At 35.4% G+C, this 21,715-nt stretch overlaps 1 protein-coding gene and 1 pseudogene across 2 annotated transcripts; both read left to right on the top strand.

The window, feature by feature from the left end:
• The first annotated feature begins 927 nt into the window (after positions 1 to 927).
• On the top strand, positions 928 to 5,532 carry LOC145631755 (cryptochrome-1-like). 2 transcript variants are annotated; one of them, XM_081683925.1, is made up of 5 exons: positions 928 to 1,075; positions 1,636 to 1,950; positions 2,682 to 2,903; positions 3,122 to 3,828; positions 4,485 to 5,532. In XM_081683925.1, the coding sequence occupies exons 2-5, from the start codon at positions 1,638 to 1,640 to the stop codon at positions 5,187 to 5,189; spliced, it is 1,947 nt and encodes a 648-aa protein (XP_081540051.1). In that variant the 5' UTR covers positions 928 to 1,075; positions 1,636 to 1,637; the 3' UTR covers positions 5,190 to 5,532. The 2 variants fall into 2 exon arrangements, with proteins under 2 accessions (XP_081540051.1, XP_081540050.1); XM_081683924.1 differs by having other exon boundaries at positions 992 to 1,950.
• Positions 5,533 to 12,289: 6,757 nt separating this feature from the next.
• Positions 12,290 to 14,036, top strand: LOC145630287 (phosphoenolpyruvate carboxylase kinase 1 pseudogene; annotated as a pseudogene).
• Positions 14,037 to 21,715: the final 7,679 nt, after the last annotated feature.

Genomic DNA, 21,715 nt, shown 5'->3' with positions numbered 1-21,715 from the left:
TATTAATCATATAAATGGACCAACATCAGAACATGCACAATAAGACAATACCATATACTTGTATTTAACAAAAGAAACAAAAAGTTAGGTAATCTATCTAATTAACAATAATAATTACTTTATATGGATTGCTATATTTTCGGTAGGTATATATTGTAGAATGACACTATATTGCTATAGTAACAAATATATTTAGGGTATGTTCTTATTTACTGAAATGAACTGAAATAAATTGTTTACAAGAGAATAAAATTGGAAATTGAACTGGAATGATTGGAGCTAAACAAGCCCTTACACTAGTGCATAGAGACATATACTATAAAAAATTGATAAATTACACTATTCTTTTTGGTAAAGGATTGGTAAATTACACTATGACTCTTCTATCATCAATTGGTTTTATTACTTTTATAATATGATAATGCGTTCATCATTGAATATCTTATCATTCTTTTCTTCTCTTAATACCGACTACGCATGTTTGTCATTAATATCTCCAATTACGAATAAGGATATTTTTTTGATAGGAATTACGAATAAGGATGAAGTATCGAAAATTTAGAATAAGTGCCATAAGGGCCAACGTCCCATATTAAGTCACTTTCTGAAGTCATAGCGATTGAATTTACCCTTAAAATTCGTTATATAGATCCGTACAAAGTGCAAGGATTCTGGAAAGATCTTTGATGCTACGAGCACATCCAAATCTTGATGGATGAACATTCATGATATAAAATCATGGACAAATAAATAAAGAACAAAACAAAACAAAAAAAAAAAAACAAAAAAAAAAAAAACAAAAAGTTGGATTGGATAAGATATTTAATTATTATTAAAATAGATCAATAGTAAAAATATTGATTCACATGCATGAATATACGGACCACCCATGCTACCCATCATTATTGTATTAATATTATTATGAATAATTTTAATAAAATAACAAAAAAAATTGTCAATTTTTCTTAATTGGGTATTACTTTTGTCATTACTTACTCCACAAAGATCCTGTACTCAGATCTCCAGTTTCTTCTTTTAGCTGCTCTCTATCTCTATTCTCTCTCCTATTGAAAAGGTTTGCATTTCATTAGATTCTAATTGGTTATTTTATGTCTGAATTTCATGGGTTTTGAGAGAGTTTTGATTAAGAATAGTGGGTTTATGTAAATTGATTGAATAGTTAACTAAGTTGATGGGTTTTTTGGGTTGATGTTTGATTCATGATTTTTGTTGGGTTTGTTAAAGTTGGGAACTTTAATTGATTTTAATCAAGGGTTTGTGGTAGAATCTAGAAATTTAGTTAGTGATAGTCTATTATTGATAAGTACTATTGCGAGTAAGTTATGGTCTTACCTGATCAAGCTTTAATTTGATTATGGAAGCAATTATATATTATTATTGTGCATAATTTAAGTCAAAGATGAATAGTTCTTAGCTTGTTTATTATTATGCTAGCTTGTTTTATTCATCTTATATAATTGTTCTAGATTGGACACATATGGAGTTGTTTGAGCTAATATTCAATTGATTGGGGTATATAATTGGAGATTTGCTGGAATAATTTAATAATAGTGATGATGATTGTAGGAAATTATATATAAAGCATTGTCTGAACTAGTTAGTACGTTGTATTAGATATGGGGAGCAGCTCTAAGACTATAGTTTGGTTTAGAAGGGATTTAAGGATTGAAGACAATCCTGCCTTGGCTGCAGCAGCTAGGGATGGTAGTGTATTGCCTGTGTACATATGGTGTCCAAAGGAAGAAGGGCAATTCTACCCTGGCCGGGTTTCGAGGTGGTGGTTGAAGGAATCCTTGATCCATTTGGATCAGTCATTGAGGTCACTTGGTGTTGAACTCGTGTTGATTAAGGCGGAGAGTACCCTTGATGCCATGTTGGAATGCATCAGTGCCACTGGCGCAAATAAAGTGGTGTTTAATCGTCTTTATGGTGAGTTTTGATTCCTAATTCAAGCTTGATTATGCTTATTTTGCAGGTTATTGTGCTGTACTTGTTTTTTATACTGTTATTTGCATTCAGTTTACAGGATCAAGAAATCTATAAAACTAGGATTTTGTTTGTAGTACTAACTAGAACTATATTCTGAGTTGATCGCAATCATAGGAACAATGGTTTAGACTACGTTACCACTATGAGAAACAGACAATGAGGCTTCATAGTTCTCAGGCTGTGATTTTATCTATAATTGAAAAAAAATACTGAAATGGTGTAAGAAATCTTTTTGCTAACAATGATTTGGCTATAAGGCGACCTTGATTGTGCACAGCTAGATTTAGGCCAGTGAAATCTTTCTTATTTACGAACAGCTAGTATAGCTTGATGTTAATTATTGAGCTCTTCTCTTTAAGAATAGAAGAGAGCAGAAAGATCAGTTTGTCGTGATAGTGAAATCAGGAAAAGAGGCAGGATTCTGCTTGTCTGTTGATCCCCCGTTGCATTATATTTCAAAATTGAAGATATGTGTAGTGTGCCTTAATTGAAACTTGTTGGAAGTTAATATTTGTATTGTGCCTTAATCAAAGAAAGCTAGTAATTTATATTGTTGATTTGTATAAGGAGCTCTTTCATCTCAAAAATTGACCCTGCTATTACACAAAACTCTGTCCTCTGTAGCTGTGGCTTATACTGTATTCTTAAAATTGAATTGCATTTTCTTGCAGATCCTGTTTCACTTGTTCGTGATCATAACATCAAGCAAAAACTTGGAGAACTAAACATTTCAGTACATAGCTATAATGGAGATTTGTTGTACGAGCCATGGGAAGTGTATGATGAAAAAGGACATGCTTTTACTACATTTGCTCCTTTCTGGGACAAGTGCCTGAACATGCATATGGATCCCGCTTCATTTCCTACTCCATGGCGTCTTGTGCCAGCTACAGGTTCATATTTCTATCATGTTCTCCAATCATTTCATATCAATCTGACTTCTTAAGTAACCATTTTTACATAATATCTGTCATTAGATTAAATCATGCATTGTTATCTGTCAATTTATGTCACCAGTGTGACGTTACTTGTTAATTTTAATGCATATGCTACTACCTTCATAACTTATAGTAAGGAGCTTTTTTATTAATCAGTGACTATTATCTGACAGGATCATTCAAGAAATTTTCAATTAGGGATTTAGGTCTTGAGAATGATTCAGAACAATCAAGCAACGATTTGCTAAAAAGAGCTTGGTCACCAGGTTGGACCAATGCTAATAAGGCACTCACAGAGTTTGTTGAGCAGCATCTGCTTGAATACTCAAAATGCAGGGTTAAGGTTGGAGGGAATTCAACATCACTGTTGTCCCCTTATCTGCATTTTGGGGAGTTGAGTGTAAGAAAAGTTTTCCATAGTGTGCAAATGAAGCTGATGGTGTGGGCAAATGAAGGGAACAGTTGTGGTTTGGAAAGTGCAAATATGTATCTAAGGGCTATTGGATTCAGAGAATATTCTCGATACCTTTGTTTTAACTTCCCGTTCACCCATGAAAGATCCTTGCTGAGCAACCTGAAGTATTTCCCTTGGAATTCAGATCAGACGCTTTTCAAGGCTTGGAGACAAGGTCGAACTGGATATCCACTGGTTGATGCGGGAATGAGAGAGCTTTGGGCAACTGGGTGGACTCACAACAGGATGAGAGTAATAGTGGCAAGTTTCTGTGTAAAATTTCTGCTGCTTCCTTGGAGGTGGGGAATGAAATACTTTTGGGATACACTTCTGGATGCCGATTTAGAATGTGATATACTAGGTTGGCAGTATATCTCTGGGAGCTTACCAGATGGTCACGATCTACACCGGCTGGATGACCCAGAGGTATTTACATTAGCTGCTTCAGTTAACCCCCTCTGTTAAATAACAGTGCCTCTTGCTATCAGGATTCTTGTGTTAAGTTAATATGATAAAAAGATGCATCCTTTGTTATTTATATGTAAATAGATGATGTTGCTTATTTCTCTTTCTCTGTCTATGCTCCATGGTCATGTTTATGTTTCTAATCAGTTATTGACGTTGAGCTAAGCTATGCAGTGAGATTAGGCTTTGTCCCACCACCACCACCACCACCCACACCCACACACGCACCAAAAAAAAAAAAAAAAAAAAAAAAAAAAAAAAAAAAAAAAAACCTTTATCTGAACTTATTACTTCTTAATGAAGTTAAATGGCTCTTTCCTGAAATCCTGAACTTATCTAAACTTGCCGGCCCTTATTTACATGTGACTGCAATTCTAGTTCTGAATTGAATTTGGGTATTATCAACCTTATTGCTCTGAATTTATTTTACGAGTACCTGAAACTTATGTGAGTATTTTAGATGCCTAACAAATCTCTAACAAGATGCTTTCAAAATCCATACTACCAAACACATAGTTCTTTGCTGCCCTATAGATATACAGAGTACATTTTAGGCTAATAATAATAATATATATTTTTTTAAAATTTTAATCTTGCTACCCTTAATGTCGTGCCAGCTTCAAGGTTCTAAATATGATCCGGAAGGGGAATATATTCGGCAATGGCTACCAGAACTAGCAAGAATGCCAGCAGAGTGGATTCATCATCCATGGGATGCACCTGCTACAGTTCTAAAAGCTGCAGGAGTGGAGTTGGGATTCAACTATCCAAAACCAGTCATTGAGATGGACACAGCCAGAGAAAATCTGACCGAGGCCATATGTTTGATGCAAGGAAAGGCAGGAGCTGAAGAAACAAATGGCACAAATGAAGTTGTAGTCGACAGCTTCGAGAAGGGTGGAAACACAGGAGATACAAGGTTTGATAACTCTGAAATTTTCAGGAAATCATCTATACCAGAGGTTGTCTTGAATGGAAAACCAAGTTGTATTAGTGGGTCATCTCGTGATCAACGGGTTCCCTCTATGCAAAATATGACAAATAATCTCTTGCCAAATGGGAAGAGACCGAGAAATACTGTAGAAGATCGAGCACCTGAACCTAATATGAATGCTTGCTATGAAAATACTGAAGCAGTAAGTGTCCAGGAAGAAGACATGTGCTCTACAGCCGAATCTTCATCAGCTAAGAAACAGGCGACCAGCAGTTTTTCCTTCTGTGTCCCACATGGTTGTTCTGTATCATCAAAAGGAAAGGAATTGTTAGATTGCGAATCTTCTGATGTGAAGCCTCCCTGGAAAGAACATGTAGATGAAGAGTAGAGTTCAAGTTAGGAAGGTTTATACTGTAGTTTCTCTCAGAATAATCCCTTTCTTAAGAAGAATAGAGAGCACTTAGACAATCTTAGCAGCTGCAGGAACAGCTGCGCGGTTTTATAGTTTACAATACAAGCCTTGTTCGGGTGATGAAGTAGCCATACAAAAAGCAAAAAAACAGAGTTCAAGTGAAGGTGGTCAGTAATGCTGTTTCCTTTATATACTTGATGTGTTATGGTTTGCACATTCTGATGTAAGATTATTTAAATATGTCCAACTTGCTGTTCCATTCGACTTATGTCAATTAGCATCATGACATGTTTATAAGGAATACGAATTATGTTGTTTTCTTGACTTCTAATTTAACTTCTTAATGCTAGTTATATGTAAAAAAATTTGATTTGTTTCCGTAGGTTTGATGCTCCTTCATGAAATTTGAACAAGGGCTCAGGTTCTTTATGTGAATTACGTGGTACAGTACTATGGCACTACCTTTGTTACAAGGTTTAGAAGTCTTTGATACAAGGTTCTTGGGTGTTTTTAAGACCCCCTTCACACACAATTCTCATATAGGAATTATTTCACGAGTTCAGAGTGGCTAAGATGGGTGCAGCAGGTAATGAAATTGCTAAAACTTTAGTGTGATTGGTAGGAACTATGCCTCGGAAGAGTAGTAAGACCGTAAGAGGTGTACAGATCCCTGAGACTTGGTAAAACCGGCATCTCATGTTTTGAATGGAACCACCTGACTTGATCCAAATATGAAATACGACATAGATCCAGCTTGTTAATTTAATGTGACTAAATTTGATTTGTTATCTGAGTTTGCAAAACAACAATAGAAACCAAACCTAAATGGACTACATGAAAACGAACTGTATGACTCATCACCTTAGTATGATTAGAATCGATTTTGATGTGAATGACTTGCAACATCAAAAATCACCCAAGTTATCAAATTGCTTCTTTGTAATATAGTGAGGGGCAAGTTAAGTTTTGTACTTTTATAAGTTTTGGAAAATACTGGTTCTTTGATGTTTGACATTCATTCAGGCAGGTTTGATTATAATTCAGTATTATAGAGGAATGAAATATTTTTGAAAAATTTAGAAACCTTGCTTGCAGTTTCCTTTAATCGGCACCAATTCCCATTAAGTTTCTGATAATATTAGTTCAGTGTGCAGAACCATGGTTTACGGCTTTGGTTGGTGGTCTATATGACTATATGTGACTGTTAATTACAGACGAAGGGAGTATATAGTTTTTATATGTGGTACTAGAAAGTACAACCGGAAAACTTTTTAATGGCCGGTAATTAGGCAGTTAAGACATCAGTTGGTCCTTTGCCGTACTCCAAGAGCTACATATACGTACGTAAACCATTTGTCTTGGACACTAATGGATTTCATCAATGAATAGCATTTATCTTCTTTTGTTAAATGCTTTCCTATTGGATTTGTCTCTTTGTCTAAATATCTCTAGACAAATGAGTGTGATCTACTGAGAGCTCCAATCAGTAATTAGTCTTCATAAAACCTCTTTGAAATCGTGTCGTTTTCCATGTTTAACAGCTGAAACATTTTATCATGTCGAACTACCTAACAGTTGTTTGCAGGATTACTTAATTTAGCTAGTTTAAGTGCAGAATCCATATAAACTTAAACGAGTATTAAAGAGTAAATGCACTATATAAGTGTGTGGCTCAATGTTGGAACTTATGTCTGAAGGCAATATTCTCCTAACAGTACAGATTGATTAACTATTGTAATGCAGGTGGGATTGGGTAGATTACCGAACATTTTGTCTCATTGATTTAGACAAACATTCTGCGTATTATGTTTGTAGTCATAGTATAACATAAACATTTACCTACAACATAGATAATTCTTCTCATATAATCATCTATTAGGTATGTATGCAGAAGGCAGAAGACAGTTTCCGCGAAACTCTGGTGCATCTTTCTCAAAAACAAATTGTGTACTGGTTTCTGATACCGAAAAACATAGTCTGATAGTCAATGCAACCAAGTATGGAAACTTCGGTTTAGAGAATGTGGTTGATGTTGAACTGTTAATCAATTTCAGGCTCATTCTGAATTAGGAACCTTCAGTTCTTGTCTTATCATAATAGGAAATAATCATGTTTATTTCTATATTTGCTGCTTCAAACTCTGGTCTGCAATTGCATAAGTAGCAAAAAATTTATGTACGGACCACATATGATTTCTAGTGAATGAGACGTTTGGAGATAATATCTGTCGACGTCCGGTCGTTTACGTGTTGCTTCTTCCCGTGACAACTTCATGCAGTCCCAAATAACCCCACGCGGTGTTCTGCAAGGTCCTCCTTTTGCCACTCTGTGTCACTTCTTAACGTTTTCAGTGGTGACATTTTCTGAAGTTTCCATCAGCAGTGCTGCTTGAGGCTTATATGCATCAATATTTGGAATGGACATTAGGAATGTTGGAGTGAAACTATACATATTTTGTAACTTTGTCACTCAATTATCCAAAAATGAAAGGTAACAAATTTGTATGGTACCGCCAACTCCAAATTTAGACGATGCATCATTGGTATCAACATTGACGATTCAGATAAATTAATATAAGTAAATACGGAGTATATATATCTAAGTGAAAAGAACACAGCCGTATTGTACTTTTAGCATGATACTCTCATATTCTTTACTTTTTTTTATGTTTATAGAGCCACAAGGGCAGGGGTGAGAATCGATCACATGGTCTCTTGAAATCGGGAGAGAAACTCTAATCACTTGAGCTATTTCTCACACTTGTACTCCGTACTATTTAGCTATAGATGTCTAAGTTGAAGAATAGTGTTTTTTTTTTTTTTTTTGACATTGAAGAATAGTGTTAAGAGCCTACCATAATGCGATATTAATTTGGCTAAATTGGTCTCTTGACTTTCACGAAAAGTCAGTGGAAGTTGATATTTCTGATTCTTAGGGGACAAACCCAAATCTTATATTGGCCCCTTTCTCTCATAACCTCATTTGGATCATATAGTTTAATAAGTAGTACTCCATTTTTGTCATATAAAAAGAGCCACTAATTGCATTAGTAGTTTTTCATAGGAAGTATCATTTAAATTTTATATATTGGAGAATTCTAGTGTGAGACGATCTCATGTTGTAAGCTGAAAAAAGACATTTAATTTTTTTTTTAATCATGAAAGTCATCCTTATCCGAATAGGTTGGAAGGACGGAGTTTCATGAGTATAGTGATATTTGTATGAGGAAATTAATTATTTTTAACCATGAATTATATAAGATCATTATGCTAAAGGAATGATTATGAGTATATACCTAAGGATAAACTATGCATCTTTATAAGTAGGTTCCACATCAAAAGAATCCATGCACAAAAGAGAGGTTTACATCTAATCTAAACATTTTGCAATTTAAATAAACAGTATATTAATTGTGTGTTTATTAATTAGGAAAAGATTCTACTCCGAATTCTGTGGTGCTTTACCAATAATCCAGTGTTACTTTTGATATTTCTATAAGAATCTTCCCAAAAATAATAGAAAAGCAAGGAATTTGAGAAGTGTATGATGAGAATCTGAATTTTAAATTACTATGAGTTTATTTTAAAATAGTTTCCTAGGTTAATCATCTAAATTTAAGGAACGCTATATATTAGGTCTTACTTTATAATAGGCTTAGATTCGGCAACTATTATAAGCTAGCACAAATATGATCACCGGAATTGCAACTACACAAATTACTTGCTCTACCTAGAAGATTATCCATTAAATTCATCAATAGCATCAATGTGAACACACAACCAAAAAAAAAAAAAATCAATAGCATCAATGTATCATATAATATGATACACTTTCTTAAAAATGCAATGTTAGGCCCTGTTCACTTCACCTTACTTTTACTGTACTGAACTTATTTTTACTGAAACAAAATTATATTTGCTGAACTTAAATTATTTTACTGATATTCTATTATAATTCTTCTTTAAGATAACTGAAATTTAATGAACTGAACATATTTTTAGTGATTTTACTAAACTGAAATTATTTTTACTTAATATTAATTTTTTTTTAAGGTGAATTGAACAGGGGCTTAAGAGGGAATACTTTTAGTATAATTTTAGCTCAATAAAAATCTAATAAATACACTTAATTTAAATATATGCATTTGAGTGTATCAATATTCTATATTTTTTTTTTTTTTTGACACAATCTATACAATATTTAAATTCATCTAAAGATATTTTTAAAAAAAATATAATTAAAGGAACAATATATTACCTGATGTATTGACTTCTATGTATACTGCAATGTTGTATAATAGGTTTATTGCTTTTTTTTTTTTAATAGGAAATTGTAGGTTTATTACTTAATTTTAAGCAAATTTGATGATATCCTTCTCTTTGCTAGAGCTACTGTTAGTGAATGCTCGGTTGTAGCTGACATCATCAGCAAATATGAAAGAGCATCCGGACAAAGTGTCAATTTGACAAAAACAGATGTTGTATTTAGCAAAGGAGTAGAGGAAGATCGGAGAAAAGAAATTGTTGATATTTTGGGGGTGAGAGAAGTAGAAAAACATGAAAAATATTTGGGGTTACCGACTATCATTGGAAAATCAAAAAAAGCCATCTTTGCAAGCATAAAGGAGAGAATTTGGTGGAAAATTCAAGGTTGGAAAGAAAAACTCTTATCTAGACCTAGAAAAGAAATCTTGTTCAAGGCGGTAGCTCAAGCGATCCCGACCTACATGATGAGTATATTTAGAATCCCGGATGGACTTATTGATGAAATTCATGCTCTTTTGGCTCGTTTTTGGTGGGGTTCGACGGACACTACAAGGAAAATGCATTGGCATAGTTGGGATTCTTTGTGCAAACCGAAATCTATGGGGGGTATGGGTTTTAGGGACTTAAAAGTCTTCAATCAAGCTCTCTTAGCCAAACAAATGTGGAGATTATATAGCAATCCAAACCCTTTACTCTTTGCTATTCTAAAAGCAAGGTATTTTAAAAATAGCTCGATATTGGAAGCTTATCGAGGCTATAATCCGAGTTACTCTTGGAGGAGCTTATGGGGGTCGAAATCCTTGCTACTTGATGGCCTTAAGTGGAGAGTTGGGTGTGGTGCTGACATCAAAGTTTGGCTAGATTCTTAGCTGCCAGGAGATGTGATCCCTTCACATGATAGTTCTTTTGATCCTGAACTTCGTGTGTCTGAGCTTATTGATTTACAATGTGGCGAATGGAATGAAGATGTGCTGCGCCAATTATTCCCTGACGAGGTATGCAAGCTTATTCTCCAACTCCCTCTTTCTAATAATTTACCAAAGGATGCACACTACTGGTGGCCAACAAGTAATGGCGAATTTAGTGTAAAATCTGCTTATTGGCTTGGTAAATTAGGGGCTACTCATGTGTTGAATGAGGATGAAAGGAAGGTGTGGAGTGTGGTGTGGGGTCTTGGTGGCCCCTCGAAGCTTAGCCACTTTGTGTGGAAAGCTTGCAAAGGTAGTATGGGGGTCAAAAAAGAGCTTCATCGTCGTCACATTGCCTTGGATGATCGCTGCAGTGGGTGTGGTATTGAGGTGGAGTCCATCGCTCATGCGCTATTTGAGTGCTCTAGTGTGCAGCAAGTGTGGACTTCTTTTGATCTTAATGACATTATTGCTGACTCCCCACGTCATGCCCCCTTTACAGAATGGCTGCTATGGATGAACACAAGAGTTGGGAGGGATGATTTGAGAAGCATTTTAACCATTGCGTGGGCTGTTTGGTTTTGTAGAAACAAGCGTGTTTTTGTGAGGGATGAGCTTGACATGAGGTATGTTGCTGCTGGGTTTCTTCGAATGGTGCGTGAACACTGTTCATACACCAAGAAAGTGGTGCAATCCCCTGCTCCCGCAAGACAGAACTGCGTAACAAAGTGGAAGTGCCCTCTGCCAGACACTATTAAAATCAATGTTGATGCCCATGTTGGTGTTGGTGTTGCTGGGGGTCTTGGAGCGGTTGCAAGGGACAGTGCTGGTAAGATCTTGTGGGCTGCCACAAAGCGAATCTCGGTGAACTGGGCGGTTGAATTGGCGGAGGCTGCTGCTGTTCGGTTTGGGTGCAAGATGGCTAGGAGAATGGGTCACTTGATGGTGTGGATTGAAGGCGATGCTTTGTCAGTTACGAGCAAAATTGGCAAGGCTGAAATTGGGGTCTCTCCCCTTTGGCTTATATATGATGATATTCGGCTGTTAGCTAGCAATTTTCATGTTTTTAATATTTCTCATATTCGTAGAGCAGGAAATACAGTAGCCCACCTTGTTGCAAGATGGGATACTCGTGATTGTTTGGAGCTTATTTGTATCGACTCTATCCCGCAAGGTGTTTTAGCCTTGTCAGAACTTGATTTGAAATAATAATCCTGCTAACGTTTCCCCTCAAAAAAAAAAAAAAAAAAAAAAAAAGCAAATTTGATCACTTTAAGTTACTATGAATAGTTGAATACAAGTCAAACAGTAAATTAGGATGGGTCAATTTTGTATTGACTAATGACTACTAATAGATGATTACTAAAAGTACGGATTCTCCTATATTCTATTGGTATAGTATACGGAGTCCTAGACTCCTAGTCCCACTAGACCACAACTACCACCTTTTTTTTTTTTTTAAATAAAACCGAAAAAATTTGTACATATTCCAAAATTACAGTTACAAACTTACAATACCCTTATCCACCGTTGGATCACACCCCTCACCTGCTCTCTCTTATTTTATTGGGTTTTTAATTTATTTTTTTTTATTCACCATGCTTGGTAAAATATTGGAAGAATTTATAAGTGTATGAAATTTCCAACTTATACTCCATGTAAAATTTGAAGTACTCCTAATTTATATCCGTCTTATTCTAAATCCGTACTCACATAATAATTTTCTTATTTAATCCCTTACGAATATTTCCTTCTTTAGCTTAAACTCTCACTCGAGGTACTTAGCTTGAAATTTTCTTCAACTTGTACTCCATGTGATAATTGGAATACTAGTAACTTATATTCATCTTAAAGAATAAGGAATAGCTCTAATCGATTTTATTTCTCTTTAAACATCAAAAAAAAAAAACTTATATCCGTCTAACCATAAATCCGAACTCACATAATAATTGATTACTTTCCCTTATTTAATCCCCCAGAATATTCCTTCCTCAACTTGAACACTCACTCACTCCCTCTCACTCTTACTCTCAAGTCTCAACCAATACTCTCACTTTCTCTCTCTCTCCTCCATTAACAAACAATGTTGAGCAGAGACTACGAAATCATCGAAGAAATCGGCAGCGGTCGATTCGGCGTCGTTTCAAAGTGCAAATCCCGATTAACCGGAGAATTCTTCGCCGTTAAATCCATCAACAAATCCTCTGTTTCCGGCGACACCATCGATTCTCAATCCCTCATCAACGAACCCAAAGCTCTCCTCCTTCTTTCTCTCTCCTCCACGTCATCACCACCACCATCTTCCTCCTCGTACATCACTCGTCTTCACTCCACTTACGACACCCCCTCTCACCTCCACCTCATCCTCGACTTCTTCCCTTTTCCCTCCCTTTACGACGTCGTATCACTCCACCATCGAATCCCCGAACCCGAATCTCGCTCCATCGCTTTCTCTCTCCTCCACGCCATCCTACATTGCCACCAAAACGGCGTCGTTCACCGCGACATTAAGCCCGACAACATCTTATTCGACCCGGTTACAAAACGGGTCAAACTCTGCGATTTCGGGTCGTCTGGGTTTGTCAACGACGGTGGGAGGATGAGTGAGGTGGTTGGAACGCCGTATTACGTGGCACCGGAGATTCTAGAAGGAAATGGGTATGATGAGAAGGTGGATGTGTGGAGTGCTGGTGTCGTTTTGTATGTAATTCTTGCTGGAATTCCGCCGTTTTATGGAGAGAGAGTAGAAGAGGTTTTTGAAAAAGTTTTGAGGGGTAATTTGAGGTTTCCTTCAAGGGTTTTTGGGAATTTCTCACCTTCTGTTAAAGATCTTTTGAGGAAGATGATTTGTAGAGATGTTTCCAGAAGATTCTCTGCTCAAGAAGCTCTTCGTAAGTTCTCTCTCTATTTTTTTTTTTTTGGTAGTTTTAATTTTATTTAATTGCATGGTATATTTTTTGACCTAATTTTGATTAATTTTAGTTACTCTGTTTTCTTGCATACGTTTAATTTTATATGAGCTGCTTTAATTTTATTTTTTGAAGTTTTTTTCTCGTTAAAGTCGTATGGAGTTTTCTGTTATTGGATATGAATACGTGTTCAAGTGTTTGATTACACGCTATTTTTGTGAAATTTTACATGTATGTGGGATTAAATGAAGAGTTTGAGTTTACATGAATTGTGAAATTATTTATGTAGATTATTGTATAGTTTTGAAATATTTAGGAAATTAGGAGATATAGGGTGATTTTAAATCCCGGATTGCATGCAATAGATTAGTTTGGGTATAATTTTTGGATCAAATTTGAGATATGTTACCCTTTTTTGGTGGATTATGTTATGAATTTTTTTTTTTTTTTTTAATAATTTGGTGGATCAAAGCGTAAATTATTTTTTCCCCTTTATTTTTAGATGGTGGTGTAAAAAAAATTAGAGTTAAAATTAGAAAAAATAAGTGCAATTTGAAAAATAATAATCCTCTGTTTTATTCCCCTGTTTATGTGTTTCTTGATGAGTGCTATTTTTGTTTGACTCAACAAAAAGGAAAATTACAAAATAAAATTAAATGGTGTGGGAATTATTGAGGGTGATATTATAAAATTATTGAATATTATTTTATTTGACTGATAGTACATGCATTAGTACTAATGTTTTCTAGAGCCCTAAACTACTTTATATGCATAATAATATTGTTATATGAAAGCTAAAGTTATATCTAGAGTCCTCTTTAGATACCGTAAATTGTTCTATTTCAATAATATTTTTGAGAAGATGATTGCTTATTATGATTTTTTTTTTATCTGTAATCAACCATATCCATAATGCTGCTTTGTAATAGTTTAATTAATCAATCAGTTTCATCAATATACAAACGACAAAGATCGGGTGTACGTACATGGTACGTACACACAATCTTATGCGTCAAAACTTATATAATCTAAATTGTTGTAATCTTTTATTCGACTTAAATACCTGTATTAGATCATCGATACTTTGACATGGGTGTAGAATTTTGACATGACGACCAAGAACGTGGAATTTTTTGACGCATCCGTACATAATATTGAGTTTATTAGTCCCAAGAGTAGGTCATGAATATAGTATGCATGTCAAGTAGGTCCTCATTGCATAAAAAAGTGCATTCTTAGTATAAATTTGGTAAAAATGAACTAATATGAATATGTTTGAATGATATGCAGGACACCCTTGGTTCAATGCAAATGGAGGGCAACCTACGACAACGACAATGACATGAATCTACATAAAATTAATACAAGAAGACAACATAAGAGTATATAATATATATAAGATGGTAACAATGTTAAGTAGTATTCTGTTTTTAGCTTTGCGAGGAAGTAATGTAAATCAAGTAAAAGTGTTTGGTAGTAGATTTCAAGCTATAAAAAGCCCGGTTTTCCTTCAACATAGTGGCTTTTGCTTGGATTTGTTTTTTAGGAGTATATGAGCAGCGATATGGTGTAGGCAACTCTAATTTGGAAGATATTGTACAAAAACTACTAATTGGAATATCTTCTGCTTTCTATACTGGTGAATCTTGTTGTCGTCTCATTCTTTTTATGTCTCTATCTTACAAATATGTACATGTCTCTATCTTACAAATATGTAATTGTACCGTCGTACGATACATAGTTTGTAAAGAAAATACTACCTCAGTTTCATATTATTTGCAACAATTAGATATTTTTTATTTCTACTTTATGTCAAATCGTTGCAAATAATATGAAACGGAGGTAGTAGGTCTTTCCTAGCGCGAATGATTTGAAGCGTGTTGTGCTTGAAGTTGGCGGATATAGGACACAACTCAACCCTTCACATGTGCATGTTGTTTTTCATATCAAACAAACCTAGACTGTATGATGTTCATATAATATAGTATAAGTTTCAACTACCATAAATAAAGATAAATTCACTTTAGTAATAACGTCAATAAGACCAAAGAAAGGAACATTGACTAGTCAAGACACTAACACTTGTTAAGTATTTGACCCGTAAATAATAGATAAAAAAATCACGTGAATTGAGATTTATTGCCATAGATATACAACTCAAGTACTAAGCATGTGTTTGGTTATATCAATTGACTGTTATGTAGCCACAGTGACTAATAAGATTATAAAGTTTGTCAAAAAAAAAAACAAAAAAAAAAATTATAAGATTGATAAAAATGACCAGAGAAGCATGGTCATGGACCTCATGGAGTCATGGTAAGCATGGAGCTTGGGGCTTATGAAAATCAAAAGATATCCATAACTGAATTACATTAATTTTGGACAAAGTTTAGGCTTTTTGGTTTATTTGGGCCAAATTTAGGTAAGAACCATATGTCAATATGGGCCTCTTTGATTTGTAATACTTCAATCTGGCCCAAATGGATTGGTATATTAATATATAGACCAGTTGACATGGATCAGGATTCTTTGCTTCACAATAATGAAATAGGCCACTAGGATTAGTTAGTAAATGTAGCAAATTGTTTGGGACACCACAAATTGAATTTGGGTTCACTTCTCGTTTTATACAATTAATAGGACCAAAATTTACTATCCATTTCCTCTATCCTTAATCAGCTTCTTATATAATCAAAGATAATTTAGATTTTTCATGAAATTTTTAATTCGTTATATTTCTATTCTGTATAGAGTAGACCTTAATCAAGATGGAGGAGTATTATTGAACTTAAGTGAATTTTTTTATAATCATAATAACGAAATTCTTTAGATCCTTCTAACAATCTTTTTTAATATTTCAATTAGTCATTTGTAATAAAAGCCTAGAAGAGATACTTATCCATAAGTTAGGCTACATCTAATTGATAAAATTTCACATTCTAAATATTATGCACGCATCGCATATATATAAAAGACTAGTGCATCTATTTTATAACATAGATTAAAGGGTTTTTCTAAGTTATGCCCTTAAGTTTGTTGAGTTTCTCAGGTTGTTTTTAAAAGTTTGTGCCCTTCAACTTAAAGTGTTTGATCAATTGTATCTTTAGATGTTACCTCAATATTAGTAATACACAGAAACATATATGATGTGATACGAAGATGAGAAAAAAATGCAACTTTATATTAAGGGGCCGTTTGGTTCGCACAAGGGAATGGGAATGGAATGAACAAAGGGAAAGGAGAAGAATGGAATGAAAATACCTAAAATTTGTCATGTTGTTTGTTTTAAAACAAAGGGAAACACTCCCTCTAGTCCCACCACCACACAACCACCAATAACATTCACTCTCCAACGGTCCCACCACCAAACCACCACTGAACCACCACCAAACCAATCGCCACACTTCCCCCACTGTTCGCCGCCCTTCGCCAGCCTTCCCCCGTCCCTCGTCGACCCAACGGAGGTCGTCCCTCCCCCGAAAATCTCCTTAGCCCAGAAAAACCCTAACGCCGCTAGAACCGCTGAAAAACCTCACCACTCCCCGTGAAATCCGTCGAACAACCCTCCCCCACCCTCGAAACCCTAGCGCTTAGTGTTTCGAGGGTGGGGGAGGGTCGTTCGACGGATTTCAGTGAAGAGGGTTGGTTTTTTAGGATTTCCGATGGTCGTGGAGACTCGGGGAAGGGGCGGCGTCGGTCGGGGAGGGGGCGGTGAAGGTCAGTGGAGCAGTGGAGGTGCGACTGGGTGGTGAAGGTAAGGAAAAGGGTGGTGGCTAGGTGTGGGTGTGGTGGTGGAGGGGTGGCTAAGGAAAGGGAATGGAAAAGTCTAGGGGGGGTGGGGAATGGAGTTAGAAGGAAATGGGGTAATGGGGAGGGTAAAGGGAATGAAAGAATGTACTTAACAAACAACAACAAAGGGAATCGGGCCAGCTGATTCCCATTCCCTTTGTTGATTACCCCCAACCAAACGGCCCCTAAATGTGCACAAACAAAGGAATAATGTCCGTGCACAAACAGAGGAATAATGAAAATCAAAGTAATATAAGTTATATATATAACTAATAAAGGAAAATGCAAAGATTTTTTTTTTTAATGGCCCGCTTTGGTTAATTAACTTAGCTTTGATTTATCTTCGTCTACTTCTTTCATCCCTATTTCGCTTCTGTTTAAAAAAATGCATAAGGTTTAATAACCCCACAATTTAAGATGTTCGATAATATTCATTTTCCTATAAAATTAGTATAGAAATAGGAGTTGAATAAACATTCAATATAATGAAGATTGAAGATATAATTACACACTTACACTTACACTTACACTTACACTTACACATGATATGAAACAAAGGCGGGCCTTAAGGTCCCAAGCTTTGTGCACAATTTCATTACATATAGCATAGGTGTAACAACTAACAAGGTTATGATCGGATTCACGTGCAAGTCATGCCAATGTGCCAAACCTATTACTCCCTTAGTCCCAACCTAGTCTCGGTCCCATTATTTTTTTATTATTTTTTTAACGGGATCTGTCCCATTATTTTTTATCAGTGTTTGATTATCAAATGTTATTCGTACTATTATAGTGGAAATTATTAATTAAAAAGTTTTTTAAGTGAGACGGATAAATAAGGAAATTAAATAGAGTAATGTAGACGAAATTTATAAGAGTATTTCAGAAAAAGGAAAAAAAAATTCTTCATGTTGTCACTTTAAAGAACCAACTAACCAATTCAAGTGATGCACTCCGAATTTCAAAGATAAGTTAAGGCTTGAGGGGAATTGTACATATAACTAAAGATGTCAATTCGGGCTAACAGGTCGGGTTTGGGTCGAGTAAGAGTGAGTCAGGTCAACTCGGGTTGGATCACTTCAAATTAATTCCATAACCTATGCGGATCGGATTTGGGGCGGGTCGGGTTTGGGTTGGGTCATGCTTGAGTCGGGTCAGGTCGGGTCATACTTCCTATCGGGTTTGGGTTGGGTTTAGGTCGTGTTAATAACAGGTCGAGTTACATTCGGGTCAGGTGAACAATAGGTCAGGTTTAATTCGGGTTTTCACGGGTTAGGGTAATTCTCGGGTTCGATTCAAGTTAATAATTTGCGGTTTAAAATCAGGTCGGGTCATTCTCGGATTTGAGTCGGGTTCGGTTCAAGTTAATAATTTGCAGATTATAATCAGCTCGGGTCATTTTCAAGTCGGGTCATTCTCGAGTTCAAGTCAGGTTCGGTTATGTAGACACCCATTTGTGTCTCCCCAAAACCAAACCCAGTGATGAGTACCTTTCACGTCGAATCATAATCGAATGAAGTGAAAGTGTGGAAAGTTTAGTGTTGCGGATAGTTTTAATTTCTTTTCTCTTCTCTCTGTTTTTGAAAACTTATTTTAAGAAAACAGCCAATCCAGTTTGGTTGGTCCATGATATGGGTCCAATAGTAGTGTAATTGGATGGGGCTTGACAAGAGCTTTCCAACGATATATTATAAGCCCAATTCCGATGAATAATGAGGAAGTTATGGCCAATTTACTGAACTGGGCCCGGTTTGAGCCTTATATGCGGCCAATGATCTAGGGGAGGGCCTAATATGATTTATCATTCCTAATGCAATTAGGAATGGTTTTAGTCTTCTAGATTCTTCTAGAAGGTTCTTTTCATTCCTAATTCAATTAACATTGATAAATTGACTTTTGTTGACTTTTCAGAGTTTTAATTAAAATCAAAAAACATATTTTGAGAGAAATACGATTTTATCCTCCTGTACAGAAATTTTTATCTGATTTTAAGAAAACGCGTGATTTTCTGAATCAGCGCCAAACGCCAGCTGTAGCGCCTGGTGCTACGCTTGGCGCCTGGCGCCAATAGCCAGCGTTGGCGCTGGTTCAGTTTCATGTGCGCCAAGCTCTGTTTTGATATTTTATCTTTTTGGCTGATTTCTCTATAAATAACGTATTAAAAACTCCGTTTTCGATAACCAGTTTTCATCAATAACCAGTTTTCACCTACAATCATCAATTCTTACTCTCTCTCTCTCCTTTTCTAAACTAGCTTTTTACATACAAAATTCCACATTGATTAGATCTAGATACACCTAACCATATTCGAAGTTGCCTTCGCCCTAGACGTGAAAGGTTTAATTTCTGAGGGTTTTGTCCCAAATCTCTCTTTCAATTATTTAATTTAATTGTTTGTTTTATTATTTTCCTTGAAGTTACTAACGTGTGTATTTTGTTATTAGAAAGAGGTACGAGGCATCGAAGTAAGTTCTTTGATGGTTTAATTGATATTATGATATAGAAATCATGTTTAGGTTGTTATTTTGACTCCTAGTATCATGTCTAGGTAACTTTAATGCTAAATATGATCGTTATGATGCCTTCTATGTTCTTTCTAATATTTATGATTGTTATTAGTATCATGTTAGGGTTAAAGCTTTGATTTTTATTGCTTAGTGACATGCTAGGGTTTGTTATTAATATTGTTAGTATCATGCCTAGGATCTTGCTATTATTATGCTTTAACATGATTCATGATTATTTTTATAATTGTTTTAATTATGATTATAATTTTATGATTGTTATTTTGATTATGATATTATGTTGCTTGATATTATTGTTATTGCTTGATCACGCATTTTATGCATGTTAAAGGGAATTGGTACTTGTAATCACGCTTAATAAGATAATTAATAATCTTGTTTAGGGTTAATATGATTATAATTCAAGTGATCGCCAATAATAGATTTATTCGTGCATTAATATTCAACCAACATAGATAAACAGGTTTAGGGTTAATCCTAATGATTGCATGTTAGTCAGAAAGCGTACATGAATACGATCAGAATAAAGTAGAGGTCTAATATTAGGGCAGGTTCAATCTCTTTTAGGTTGGATTTGTACCTTCATCCCCGAGCCCTATTTGGTTCAAGACCTTATGGAGTTGACGATCTCTTGGATCGTTAAGGGGTGTAACCTTCACCCTGTGAACGGTTTACAAGTTCCTAAAAAACTTGTTGGCGACTCTTTTGCTCTATCTTCTTCCCTTTTGGACGCCACCGTACTTTAGTGTATGATCACAGTGGGGTTCAAGCAAGGGGGATTAACGCTTGAAATTATTCCCCACTAGGTTCAAGTCAATAATTTGCGGGTTATAATCAGGTTAGGTCATTTCCAAGTCGGGTCATTCTCGGATTCAAGTCGGGTTATGTTCAAGTCAATAATTTGCAGGTTACAATCAGGTCGGGTCATTTCCAAGTCAGGTCATATTGGGGTTCAACTAACTATAAATAGATAATTATCATTTTTATCAAGCTAATTATTTCCTTTGACTATAATATATATGTCAATATACTAGGGAACTATAGTTTATAATTTAGGAAGATAATTATCTCTTTTGACCATACAACAAATATATATTACATTTAACTCTTAAATTTGAGGATGATGCTCCTTTCTTTTGCTGGCTTGGACCGACTTGGTCTCCCAAGACAAAATGCTTTGATCAACAATAATAAGGTGGTCTAAATTACATTTAAGGTGATTTGAAATCGGGTCAAGAACAATTTGGGTTGAATTTAGGTCGGGTCAATAATAAGTCGTGTTAATTTCGAGTCGAGTTAGTAATAGATCAGGTTGAATTTTTGGGTTGGGTAAGTAATAGGTAAGGTAAAATACGATTCGAGTCAATAACAAGTCGGGTTGAATTTGGGTCAGGTCAATAACAAGTCGGGTTAATTTCGGGTTGGGTTTGTAACAAGTTGGGTTAAATTCGGGTCAGGTTAGGAATGGCTCGAGTTGATTTCAGGTCAGTTTAGTTACAAGTCGGGTTAAATTCTGGTTTTGACGGGTTAAAACGGGTTTGGATCAATTTCGGTTCAAGTCGGGTTCGGTGCAAGTTAATTAAATTGGCCGTCGTAAACTGGTAAATCAGTGCAAGTTGTAAACCGGTAAATTGGTCGTTTAAAATTAAATTGAATGGTTCCACACACCCAATTGGACTCCCGGAGGGTATTAGGAACCATGGTAAACATTTCGGCAATTTTTATTTGCGGGCGAAAATAAGTCAAAAAATCCAAAATTGAAGGTTAATATCCACGCTTTTTGAGAAATTTTGGAGGTTTCGGGGCCCGTTGTCGAAAAGTCTTGAAATTCTATGGGATACGTTTCGAGGCATATAATTCCGTTTGGAACCATATATGATCATTATTTGTTGTTATAAATGTTCGTAATAGACTTGAATTAATGAAATCGGTTCAAGTTGTAAACCTATAAATTGGCCGTTTAAAGGCAAATTGGATGGTTCCACTCACCCAATTAGATTCCCGGAGGGTATTAGGGACCGTGGTAAAAATTTTGGCAAATTTTATTTCCGGGCGAAAAAAATCAAAAAATTTCAAAATAAAAGGCTAATATAATATCCACGCTTT

Source organism: Chenopodium album, chromosome 5 (genome assembly GCF_948465745.1).
Source record: "Chenopodium album chromosome 5, dcCheAlbu1.1, whole genome shotgun sequence".
Taxonomy (NCBI): Eukaryota; Viridiplantae; Streptophyta; class Magnoliopsida; order Caryophyllales; family Amaranthaceae; genus Chenopodium; species Chenopodium album.
The sequence above is the reverse complement of the archived record's forward strand: the minus strand, read 5'-3'. Positions and strand labels throughout refer to the sequence as shown.

Bases quoted from the DNA above. Each gene is read 5' to 3' on its own strand.
- LOC145631755 (XM_081683925.1), top strand. From the start codon at position 1,638: ATGGGGAGCAGCTCTAAGACTATAGTTTGGTTTAGAAGGGATTTAAGG. The intron at 2,904-3,121 runs GTTCATATTTCT...ATTATCTGACAG, and splicing joins GCGTCTTGTGCCAGCTACAG to GATCATTCAAGAAATTTTCA. The intron at 3,829-4,484 runs GTATTTACATTA...ATGTCGTGCCAG, and splicing joins ACCGGCTGGATGACCCAGAG to CTTCAAGGTTCTAAATATGA.